This window comes from Podarcis vaucheri (assembly GCF_965113315.1).
Source record: "Podarcis vaucheri genome assembly, chromosome: 3".
Classification (NCBI taxonomy): domain Eukaryota; kingdom Metazoa; phylum Chordata; class Lepidosauria; order Squamata; family Lacertidae; genus Podarcis; species Podarcis vaucheri.
In genome coordinates, this window is record NC_138761.1 from 106,761,688 (window position 1) to 106,774,497 (window position 12,810).

At 45.9% G+C, this 12,810-nt stretch overlaps 1 protein-coding gene across 1 annotated transcript in view; it reads left to right on the forward strand.

Moving 5' to 3' along the window:
- Positions 1–6,013: 6,013 nt before the first annotated feature.
- Positions 6,014–12,810, forward strand: part of SDC1 (syndecan 1) — a 33,461-nt gene continuing 26,664 nt past the window's right edge. Inside the window, exon 1 of the mRNA XM_082215636.1 lies at positions 6,014–6,253. Within this exon, the coding sequence (XP_082071762.1) occupies positions 6,185–6,253 (69 nt within the window). The 5' untranslated portion in view covers positions 6,014–6,184. The remainder of the gene's footprint in view (positions 6,254–12,810) is intronic.

Below are 12,810 nucleotides of genomic sequence, written 5' to 3' on the forward strand. Positions count from 1 at the left end.
ATGTCTATTGAACACTGGGGCAAAAGGAAGAATGGAGTAGTAATCTGAAACATGTCTTTCTTTCTGAGTTTGATCCAGACTTTGCCTTCCATGGTGCATTCTGTCCAGTGGATCTGGCAGCGGGAGAGAACATGATGTTCACCAATTTGCCCTTCTCACTGCAGCCTCCAGCAACACCTCCCATGCTGTTCCAGAAAGTTCACTAAACTTTTGGGAAACATTTGGGATAGAGGAGGGGAATATGCAAAACTCTCCTCTTCTGCCACCAGAATGGCTTGAGTCAAGGAGTGCTTACCTAATGAAACTAGTTCCTCTTTCATGCTGGACCCAGACTAACTTACGACTGCTTGCTGCTTATAATTTTGTACTCAGGTTCCGATATCACAAGTACAAAAGATATACAGTATCTCATTTCTGAAGAGTGCACAGGTGGATCTTTCAAATACAGTGGTACCTCGGGTTACATATGCTTCAGATTACATACGCTTCAGGTTACAGACTCTGCTAACCCAGAAACAGTGCTTCAGGTTAAGAACTTTGCTTCAGGATGAGAACAGAAATTGTGCTCCAGTGGCACGGCAGCAGCAGGAGGCCCCATTAGCTAAAGTGGTGCTTCAGGTTAAGAACAGTTTCAGGTTAAGAATAGACCTACGGAACGAATTAAGTACTTAACCCGAGGTACCACTGTATGTTTGAATAATGAGTCAGAAATCTGCATGTATTTTAAATGAAAAGTGGCAAGTGCACAGCTTCTGCCTTTTGTAGCTGGTTGTTGATACTGTAAGTACAAACTGTAAAAAGCAGTTCTTAGGTTTGTTAGTAATTCAGAATCAGGATTCTAGGGCTTACTTTTTTTAATACAAAATAAGTAACTGAGAGGCTCACATTTATTTATGTAGAATCACTGTTTCACATCAATGTGCCCTTGAAACAGAGTGAGATGTATAAATCAAAACAAATACTGTTTGTGGTCCCAGTTTGCATGATACAGAGGTATTTCTAGGTAAATTTGATCATCTCATAAAATTGACTATTAAGATGCAAAACCATGCTTATCTTTTGTGGGATTCCCATGCCAGGGTTCCTGGGATGAGGAAGGAAGAGCAATCACACTTCCTATTAGTTTGGCCAAAAAACAGAGCCCAGTAGCTCAATATTGCAGAAAGATAGGTTGCTCTAGTTGCTTTCCAATTGCAAAGAAGTGAAACCTCCACTGGTGTTAAAGTCTGGAAAGAAGGATTTGAAGGAAGGAAAAGGGTAGCTATAACTAAGAAGCAGGCCTTAAAACATAATGATAATGACACATTTTTAATGCACTGTGGGAAAAATGTTGGCCATACACTTACATGGCTTGGGCTATCCCTTATATTTTAGATTTGCTAGTCATCATGAGCGTCGACAAGAAAGGAATGTGGAATGTTAGCACCCAAAATATTGTCAAAATACTAACTATCATGCTATCTGTGACAAATTGTGGAGGAATGCTGTTTCTTTTTATGCCCAGCTTATCAGCTGCATTTTGCTAGCTGTTGCAGGACCAGATGACTGCCCTTGGTTCAGTCCAACAGACTTCTTATGCTGTGAATGAACGATTTTTGATGGCAGCATCAGTATTCATTTACTCGGTTTGACAACTTATAAGGCTTCATATACACCCCTGTCCACAATTAAAATATTCATGGGATGCCAACAGTACACAAAGGAATGTCTTATTTGGCATTTTGATTTCAAACGCAAAACTTTTCATTCAAAATGTCAAAGTCCGCTGCCTATCTTTCTTTTCTCTTCTTTCTTTTTTCACATCTTCACACCAGTGCTAACTGGATTGTATTTAGGCATATTCCTAAAATGTCAACTAGCACAAAAGTCTTGCAGAAACCAAAGCCACTACTTAGCCGGAGAGCCTTCCTCAGAGACAGGAGCATGTGGCACTGCAAACTGATGGATATTTTGATCACTTGTTGGAGGGCATCTCCAGTGACTTTCCCATCTCCCCAAATCTGTCAAATTTGTTGGGTTTCCTCCCTGCCACCCCCACCAACCGCATCTGCAGCCTGAACCACAAGGGTGATTATCTCCTCAAAGAGCCTTGTATCTGCATACTAATTGCTCCAGGTAAAGGATTGGAGCAACTGGTAGTTCTCCCTAAGCATATATCTTTGAAGTAATTTACAATGAGATCAATGGGGCTGAGTAAAGGTATGCTGGGCAAAAATACAAAACCTCAGATTTGCAGCCGTCTGAGTAATAATAATAATAATAATAATAATAATAATAATAATAATAAAATAAAAATTATTTATACCCCACCCTCCCCGGCCAGAGTTGGGCTCAGGGCAGCTAACACCAGTAAAATTACTGTAAAAACATAATAGGGGGGGGAAACCAATTTAGAATACAGGTTAAAATGCAATTTAAAATGCAGCCTCATTTTGAAAGTAGCCCATAGATCAAAACCATAAGGGGAGGGAAACGTAAGGGTCAGACTGAGTCCACACCAAAGGCCAGGCAGAACAGCTCTGTCTTGCAGGCCCTGCGGAAAGATGTCAAGTCATAGATCATAAATCATAGAACTGTATAGTTGAAAGGGATCCCAAGGGATCCTCTTGTCCAACTCCTTGCAGTGCAGGAACCACAGCTAAATAAGCTCTAGTAGATAGCCATGCAACATGCCAGGTCCATAAACAACCAGGGGACAGTTTGGATTAAAACCTGTTGATCAAAATACAGTAATATTTTTTTTAAAAAAAAATCTCCCTAGGAATGCCCAAGCCTTGGGTTTTGTAGCTTGTTTGCTACACTTGTTAATACTGAACTATTTCAATACAGTTCGCAAGCTTCAAATGTGTGAACCTAATGCTGTAAACCTATCTTACAATTTTTAGGGAGTAGGTTCTACTGAAACCAGGATTCCCTGGGATGGGGAACCTGTGGTCCTTTTGATGTTGCTGGACTACAACTCCCATCATCCTCAACTACTGGCCATACAGGTTGGGGCTGATGGGAGTTGGAGCCCATCATTAACATCTGGAAGTCCATGGGTTCCCAACCAATACATTCATGATGCACAGCTGTGCAACATTCCCAATCTCTCTTATTCTCTAACTTGGTAAAAGGGGGGTAGCTATCCATAGTCAACTTGGGAAGAAAGCAACAGATTCTCTAAGCCTACGCAGGATGTCTCACCACCCATCTTCGTGCAGAGCATCACCAAACTATGGAAACTGATCCACCAGGAGGCAGTGATGGCCAGCAACTTTAAAAGAGGATCATTAGACAAATTAATGGAGGAGAGGGCTTGTGGGCAGTAATGCCTCTGGATACCAGTTGCTGGATTCCACAGGAGGGGCAGAGTGCTTTTGTACTTATGGTCTGCTTACTGGTTTCCCACAGGGATCTGGTCAGCCCCTGTGAGAACAGAACGCTGGACTAGATGGGCCATGTCTTATGTTCTTATCTGAAAGCAGTAAAACTGCACCTGGAATTTCTGCCTAATAAATTTGGTGTAAGTGAAACTCCCAGAGGTTTTCAGCTCAGTTTCTGAGCAAATATCTCCACACACACACACCCCTTTGCCATTGTCAGTTTATTTTTATGCTACATTTTACACAAATATACTGCGTTCAAAGCCTGCACGGAAAAGAGGCGGCAATTTAAGTGCTTTTGACAGCGCAATAACCATAAATACACAATGAAAGCTCTAAAGAATTTCAATATAAATATTAGGAATTCAACAAGGCATTAAAGTGAGCAGGGATTGTTTATTTGCAACTCTCACCGGCCCACACCCAGCATGGCCAAACGGCAAGGAATGATGGGAGTTGTAGTCCGGCAACAAATGGAGGGCCACAGAATCCCCCATCCCAGTAATAACTTGTAGTCCTGTCTTTTCGTTTAACTGTGTTTTTATTTAGTTTTGTATAAAAAGGCAACTAACAGATACAACAATATTAAAAAGTTAATTTGCATTTCAGAAGTTTAATCACAAAACATGCCAAGAGTTCAGTGAACAATACATAGCACCGATAATATCAACATTCCTTGTGTTTTTCCCCTGAAGAAGATGCAGTGCTCCTTGAAAGAAACTCAGGTATATAAGTAAGGCGCCAAATGGCTCCTTAAACCAAGGTTGCAGTCACCAAAATGGAATGACTAGTTGCCATTTTGGGGCAAGATATCTCTAGCCTTATTTTCCAAATGATGGACCGCCTGCGATTGATTCTCAGTTAAACAACTGGCTAGCTCAGATGACAAAACTGAGCTAGGTTAAGAGCTTTGCGAATTTAAAGAAGAAAAGTCACTTGATCCAGGGACAGTCCACATATATATTGGCCGATTTCGACCTCTTCTTAACGGTGACTGCTCCTACTCGGACTGCACAGAAGCAGCAATTCGGTTCCAGAAATTCATACTGACTGTGAATATAAAATAACAACTGATAGAATTCTACAGGATGGGGCATTAGTGTGTGAAAACAGCCCAGATCCAATGTTCCCCAGGCATGCACCTCCAGATCCCGGCACCCAGGCATCTTCACTTGGGCGTAAGCGGTCGAAACCCAGGTGCAAAATGTGCCAATTTCGAACACTATTGAAGAATCATAGAATCGTACAGCATCAGATCCCTGACTTTCGTAAACAAGCAGCTCACGTGAGACACACCGACTATTTGGGAGCACTGAATATGCACTGTTCCTGCCAATAACCTTACATCCATCTCTTAGCTCCAGTTATTTCTCTCTTGCGCATTTAACAGCTACCAGACAGCTGGCACAGCTTTCCTCACAATTTAACCTCCTATCCAAAGAGGCAGCTTTTCCAAGCTTGGCAGGCAACAGCCACCACAACATGGCAACCTAGTGAGAGAGATTGTGTTACCAGGAGATTTCTTCTCCTCCGGGCAGGTCTGGAGCTTCTGCACCTCTAGAAAATCAGCTCTGGAGAGCATGGAAAGGCACCCAAAGATATATAATTTGGCTTTTTTTTATTGTATCATAATTTGGAATGTTTTGATGCGGTTTTTATTGGATTGTTAAAATGGAAAAATTTAATTATTATTATTTATTTTTTTTTAAAAAAAAACAGAAAATCCTGCAAGTCATCCAGGACCCAAACAAAGGGGAATGTTTGCAAAATCCACAAGCAAAGGACGCAGGAGCAGGCAGTGGCGTAGCGTGGGTTGTCAGCACCCGGGGCAAGGCAAGTAATTTGCACCTCCTAACCCGTGGATTTGCGCCCCCTAACCCCCAGATGTTGCGCCCGGCCCCCCCTGCACCCCCCCACGCTACGCTACTGGGAGCAGGAGCTGAGGAAGGAGCCGCCTCTTCAGCCAGACCTGACTTCGCCAGCTTTCCAAGCCCTCAGAACCCGGCCCGTCTTGTGGGGCCATTAAGGAACCCGAACTCTCAAGTCGCGCATGGCAACAAAGCCTCCCAGCTTGGACTCACTTCCAAGTCCTCCTTAGCGCAGGGAGCAGACGAGGGGCAGCCCGAGTCGCGCGCCGGAAACCTGAGGCGGCGGCTGCTGCAGCCTCTGAGGCGTCGAGTCTCCCTGGCTTTCCCTCCCTCCCGCCCTCAAGTAACTCCCTGCTCTTTTGTTCGCTTCGCCTTCTCGTTCCCAGGTGCTGGAGACCCGCTCTTTTATCTTTAACGCTTCTTTTTTTGCGATTAATTGAACGCGCACAGGGAACTAGGGAGGCGGGGGAGAGGAAGACTTTCCACACACGCTTCCAAGCTCTTCTTCCCCCAAAATGCGCGGAGCCGTCGGGGTTCGAAGCCAAGGTCCGGCGACCCACGTGACCCGGCTGAAGGCGAGCGCGAGGCGGGAGGATTTCGTCAGCCACGCGGGAGAGAGAGAGAGAGACACAAGGGCGGAGGGGGGGGGGAACCTCGGCGGGGCGAAGGAAGCTCTCCTTATGGTCCGAGCGGCAGGCAGGAGGGGGGGCGTGGCGGGCGGGCCGAGGGGCGGCGCCTCAGCCGGCCCGGGGGCGGCGCCTGGGCTCTAGGTGAAGGTTAGATTTATATCAGAAGGCAGAAGGAGCTGGTCTTGCTCCGTCTCGGTGCGCTTTGGTTCCGCAGCCGCCGGTGACGAGAAGGCAGCGAGGAAGCAGCAGCAGCCGCCGCCGAGGGTTTACCTGCCTTACCTACCTACCTACCTACCTACCTACCTACCTACCTACCTTGGCGATGGCAAAGGCGGTCAGCGTGGCGCGGCTGCTGTGCGCGTTGGTCTTTTGCTCGCAGGCGCTCTCGGCGGTGAGTAGGCAGCGCGGGAGGCGAGCTGGAGCGCCGCCTGGGCTCCCCGGCAGGGAGGCAGGGATGGTTGGCTCCACGTGGTCGGCGGAGAGAAAGCCCAGAGCTCCGGGGAGACTCGGGGGCACTTTCTTTTTTCGCGGCTGCCCCGTCCTCCTCTCTTGGCTTGAACTGGAGGGAAACGCGGGACCTTTTCCTTCCTCTGCCCCGCTGCGCTCCCGCGCCTGGAAAGCGGTTCCAGTTGGTGTCTTGGGAATGGTGGAAACCCCCAAGCGCCTTTTCCCTCCTTCCTTACACCCCCCCCCCCGCTTCCCGGTGCGCCCTCCCCTTTCAACAGGTTCTGGGGCGCAGAGCCCTCTCGAAAAGCCCTTTTCAAGAACAGCCTATTGTGTCGGCAGGGGGATTCCAGAGCCTGAAGGCTTTAATTCAAACCAGACCATGGAGGCTCATAACCTGATTGGAATTTTTCTCCCCTCCACCTCAAAGCGCCTCTCTCTCTCTCTCTGTGCCGCCCTGCTCCTTCTTTCCCCCTCCTCCACCTCCCTGTTCTTAGCCGGATATTTGCCTTGCTCTGGGAAGCGGCCTGCCCGCTTTGCTCCCTGGTTTTTTTGTCGTGGTGTTTTTTTAACTCCGAAGGGCAGGTTGCAACTCGGCTACCTAAGCCAGGAGTTGGCACGCCTTGTCCCCCTTAAGGGCGGCTCTCCCGCTCTCCCCCTCCCCCTCCCCAAAATAGTTGTTCAATCATACTTTTCTTTTTTGGGCGTGCAGAAGTGCCGGGTTCTCATACAGGGGCTTCCAGCTGGAGAAGTAGCAAACAGGCACGGCGGGCTGTGCCGGTTCACACGTTACAAAGCTTCTCTGTGGGAGGTGACTCTGGAGGCGCTGATGTGCCATCATGGGTGGGGAAGTTGCGACATATGGTAATCCTACAGACGATGTGTGAAGGACTTGACTTTTTTCACATGGGAGGGGGGGAGAGCAAGGATTTCTGGAACTAAGGCAGATGGGTGCAAATGGACTTTTGCTAATTCATGCCCCTGTGAGAACTGAAAAGATGAGGCTGCTTCTGGAGTAGGCAGACTTCTTCCTACAAACTTGTGACGGCCTGGGGAAAAGAGCGCTGACAGAGCCACCACAATTACTTAGTCTTGCCAAGTAGATCTTGGGAGATGCTTTGCTGACCAACTTTCCTGCATTTCCCTAGCCATTTGACCTGAGCTACCAGTGGTTTTGTTCCCAAGAGGTGTAGATGCCAAGGTTGCAGGATTGATCCCAGTATGGGAGGGGGTTGGACTAGAGGTTCCTCAGGGGTCCCTTCCAACTGTACAATTTTACGTTTGTCCCCGTGACTGATGGTGGGGTAAAGGAAGAGCTGCTCACATTCTTATTGAGATGCCTGGATCCTTAAGACGGATCTTGAATTTTGTTTCAAGGGTCCAAATAACAAGGGGCAGGGCTCTGGCTTTCAAAACGCCTGAAACAGCGGAACTGCTCAACACCCAGGCTTGAAGGCAGAACACTAATAGGTCTTCAAAGAGACTCTTTCTCTCTCCCCCCACCTTTTGCTTGCACAAGCAAGAATCTTCTCTTTTATGCTTAAATGAAGTAATTTTCCTCTTCCCCCTCCTTTCTAAGATGGTTTAATCAAATAGTTCAGGTAACAGCTGATAAAATGACACTTAAATCTAAATTGCAGACAGGATAGTTCTCAAGAACACTTCTTTTTCCTAGCGTTGGACAGGATTAAACTTAATAATTAACTTGGTCCCACTAGTTATAATCAAAAGAGGGCATAGGTAGTTTGTTGGGTACCTGCAACTTTCTGCACTGGCGCCTCTCAGCACATGTAATACTTTATGACTTTAGAATCTGTTAGCTTCTTTCTTTGCCTCATGTGACTTTAAAAATCTATTTCTATGGCTTGTGCAGTTAAAGCCTGAAACCTGGGTTTAAAAGCTTAAACAGACATCCCTATCTTCATAATACCTGTTGATTGATGTTCCCTGTCATGTGCCACTTGCCTATTTACATTGCACAGAGAATTGCATCATTAAAAAGTTTTAAAACGGCAGTATGTACTTTGAATTCAAGTTCCAGGCAATCATTCTGGATACTTGTACAGTTGCAGCAAAACTAAAGACAGAATTTTTTTGCTGTTATACATTTGAAGCAAAATAATGAGTTGTCTGCTTTGAAAATTACAACCACAGAACATTAGTCTGTAAGTGAAAACAGACCGTATTCAAACTCTAGAACCTATAATAAATCTCAATCCTATCTTTTTCTCCCCTCTGAGCACTGCACCAGCAGATGTCGCCACTGAATAAACAATGCCCTTTTTCTACCTGCCACTCCCATAGCGTCTACCTTAACAAATCTGGGAATTCACATGTTCGTACTTTTACAGCATGTCTGTGTCCCGTGCAAAATTTAATTTGTTTCACTTGTACAATCTTAAAATTGATCTGTACCATTTCTCAACCAAGGCAGTGTGTACTGTAAAAAGAGAGAGAGAGAAGGAGAGAGAGTTTGGTGTGTGTACTCTACTGACCTACATGCAATAAAACAGAGCCAACGGTTGAGCACTGGTGGTGCAAATTTCCTTCTGAACATGACTCAGTGTAGGTGAGAGCACATTTCTGCTTCTGCCATGGGTGGTGGCAGTGGCAAGGAAAGTGCCTGTCTAGCAGGCCTTTTTTGATGTGGTGAATGGGCTTTTAATTACCTAGCTAAGAAAGTGTTGCTTCGACAGTCTTGGAAGTCTGCTGCATCAGTTTTGCGGGGTTCAGGCAGAATTAGGCATCGTAATGAGGAATCTGGAGCACTGTCTTTTCCATCTGTGCTGTGTCACTTTTGACTGAGGATGTGAGCAAGCTGCTTGGAGAAGTGTGGTCAAGCACCCTTGACCCTGCGTTCTTGTCATCTTAGAGCTAGCTGATGGAGAGTGACTGTTTGGGTCTAGGTAAAGGTAAAGGGACCCCTGACCATTAGGTCCAGTCATGACCGACTCTGGGGTTGTGGCGCTCATCTCACTTTATTGGCCGAGGGAGCTTCCGTGTCATGTGGCCAGCATGACTAAGCCACTTCTGGCGAGTCAGAGCAGCGCACAGAAACGCCATTTGCCTTCCCGCTGGAGCGGTACCTATTTATCTACTTGCACTTTGACATGCTTTCGAACTGCTAGGTTGGCAGGAGCAGGGACTGAGCAACGGGAGCTCACCCCATCACAGGGATTCGAACCGCTGACCTTCTGATCAGCAAGTCCTAGGCTCAGTGGTTTAACCCACAGCGCCACCTGCATTTGGGTCTAGAGGGTGATTAATGCATCATTGCAGGAATGGTAGGGTAGAGTGGGTAGGGATAGTGGGTCTTTTCCTTGAGCTGTTCCTTACCCCGTGAGGTTCTCTTATCAGCTACCACACGTGTCACACACTGGCGACTATCCCCTTTGTGGTGGCAGTCCACCTTTGGGTATGCTTTGAGGAAACTGATTATCTTGGCCCATTTCAATTTAGTTTCTGACCTGGTCATGGCACTGAAACTGCCTTGGTTGATAATATTTCTTGGAACAGAGATGGAGGAGTGTGACCTCCCTCCTTGTTCTTGACCTTCTTGAATGGTACTGAGAGGTGGGTGAAGCTGCATTAAAGTGGTTTAGCTCCTTCCTTCAGGGCTCTTAGTTATGGGGAGGCCTGTTGTTCAGGGCAATCGGGATTGTCTTGTGACATACTGCAGGGCTCCATGTTACCCTCTCTGCTACATAACATGCCCACATGTTCCCAATGGGAGCTGGCATCAGATTTGTCATGTCAATCTATAGCTGGTTCATCAGCTTCGACATCTTTTGAACTTCCTGCGAGATTATTGCAATAATGCTCTACATTCGTCGGCCCTTGAGGACGATGCAGAAACTTCAATTGTTTCCAAACACGGTAGCCAGTTAACTGGCCAAAATCCCATTTACAGCTCCTATAACCAGCTGCACTGGTTGGTTGCTACTTTGTTTCTGGGCCTAATTCAAGTGGTTTACATTGTTGAGAGCATAAATTCAATATGTTGACATTTAGAGCCTTAAATGACTTGTGTCCCAAGTATCTGAAAAATCACCTTCCTACCTTGATGTTTTGACACCTGAGATAAATATATATAAGATGCATTCTGTTGAAATCAGTTAAAACAGTTTGCAATGATGACGATGATGATGTGTTGTATCCCATTAGCCAGATGTTGTTGAACTGCAAGTCCGGTCATCCCTGACTGTTTGCTATGCTGGCTGGGGCTGAAGGGAGTTGGAATCAAATATCATCTTGCAATGCATTATACATAGGGCTACCTCTGAAAACGTGGCAGAAACTTCAGCTGGTGGGAAATTCAGCAGCCAGGGAAAGATGGTTTGAGCATATTACTGTACATTGATCCTGGCCCAACTGCACTGGCTGCCAATTAGTTTCTGGGCCCAATTCACAGTGCTGCTTTTGACCTGTAAATCTCAGGAACCGCAGTAGCCCAAAGACCACCTCTCCCCATGCAAACTACGCAGACTTAGCAATCACCATCTGAGGCCCTTCTTTGTGTGCTTCCTCCATGAGAGGTCCAGAAGGTGGCAACACGAGAAAGTGCCTTTTCTGCAAACAAGTTGCTCCTTGTTTGTGCCATGCTGTCCCCAGGGAGGCCCATCTGGCACCTTCTTTAGACACCAGGCAAAAATGTTTCTTATCCAGGCGTTCAGCTGATTAACATTCTATGGCTTTTAAAATGTGTTGTGGGAGGGAGGTTATTGGTTTATTTTTGTTACGTATTTTGCATTCTCATTTTGCATCTTTCTGTTGTGAATAACCCTGGGATCTTGGGGTGATGGGCAGTATACAAATTTAATAAATAATTATAATTATAATAACACCACCTGGAAGGCAACAGGGCTGGTTGTGTTAATTGATCCCTCTGTTTGCCATCTTGGCAGCTTGCATGAAATTTCTCTCTGCTGATCTGGCAGAGCAGGGTTCATTCACGCATGCAACTCATGACTCAGCGGAGCAGGCCATCGTGATAAGAAGACACATATGTTAACTATCTCTAAGGCCCATTGGTGCCAGTACTATTTACTTCAAGTTAGAGGTAATAAATCTGGAGTCTTGCTGTGCATATTTGGGGACGGTGTCCCCAAACTGCTTCAAGGGTTAAACTCTTGGATTGTAGAATGCACATCTGGAACAAGTTCATCTGTCGGAGCTCTGCTTATGTGTGCTGCACATGGCAAGTGAATAATTACTTAGCAACCTTTTAGCTAGACTTGACTCACTTACAAATCATCCCCACTGTAAGTCGTCTAGTTTCAACTCTGGTTAGGCTTTATACATGCTTTATCAAAGAGCCGGGTATGATTTTCTGAAAACTTATGGAGGCTCCTTGAATCTGATCCTACTTCTCACAGGAAGAGTCACGCCCACAGAAAGTTGACTTTCTCCTGCCTCTACAAGTGGAGAGATACCTGGCAAAAGGTCTTGATAAAAGTACTGGAGGTTTAGTTGCTGCAGACACTTCAGACTCACTCAGTGTTGGGCAACAAACTTACCTCATTTATTTACTGAGGGAGATAATCCACCGGTCTGTTCTTCCTTGTATATTGTTTATATGTAAAATGGCATATCTTTAAAATACAGTAAGTATGCCAGGATTTTGGGCTCTGAATGATCTTTCCTGGGATCAATCAATCTCTCTCTCTCTCTTTTATATTTGCATTTAAACATTCCCACACTAAAATCCTTACTTGCTGCCAAGCAAGTCTATTGATTTCTCCAGTGAAGTTCCTTTCCTGTAGAGTGACCTTGTTAAGAGTTGGGTTGTTAAAAAAATAAAATGGGAATTGGCTGTGATTCTTTCCCCCCCAATTTTGCCTGCATTCTGAGCTTTGTGGTGGTTTGAGTAAAGGTGAATTTAATCAGCCGAGGACCTTAGTAAGGAAAGGTGATATTTTTCTAGTGGCACCATTACCTGGGTATTGGGTGTGGAGGAGGCTTCTATAGACTTTGATCCATCTCTTCTACCCTTACGTAGGCCTATATAGCCTTTCCTCCTATTTCACTTTAAAACATAATTTCAACTGTAGTGGTGACGCGACATTTTATAGCTACCCAACTACAGTGGCCGCTCAGGTTGCGAATGTGATACGTGTGGGATGCACGTTCACAACCCGCAGCAGCGCGTCTTTGCACACGTGGGTTGCGATTCGGCACTTATGCGCAAAGCGCGATTTTGCGCTTCTGCACATGCAGGACTTCTGAAACCCAGAAGTAACCCGTTCTGGTACTTCTGGGTTTCGGCAGTCCATAACCCAAAAAAACGTAACCTTGAAGCGTCTGTAACCCGAGGTATGACTGTATATACAGACTGAGTAGTTTACTGTTGTTTGAAACTGAAAGACTCCTTACTGCTGCAACCTTAATGATTCTTCTCATCTGAAATGGTTAGATCTGTTTTACCTGGAGGTCAACCAAGAAATCCAGTACAGTGGTGCACCGCAAGACGAATGCCTCGCAAGACGGAAAACCCGCTAGACGAAA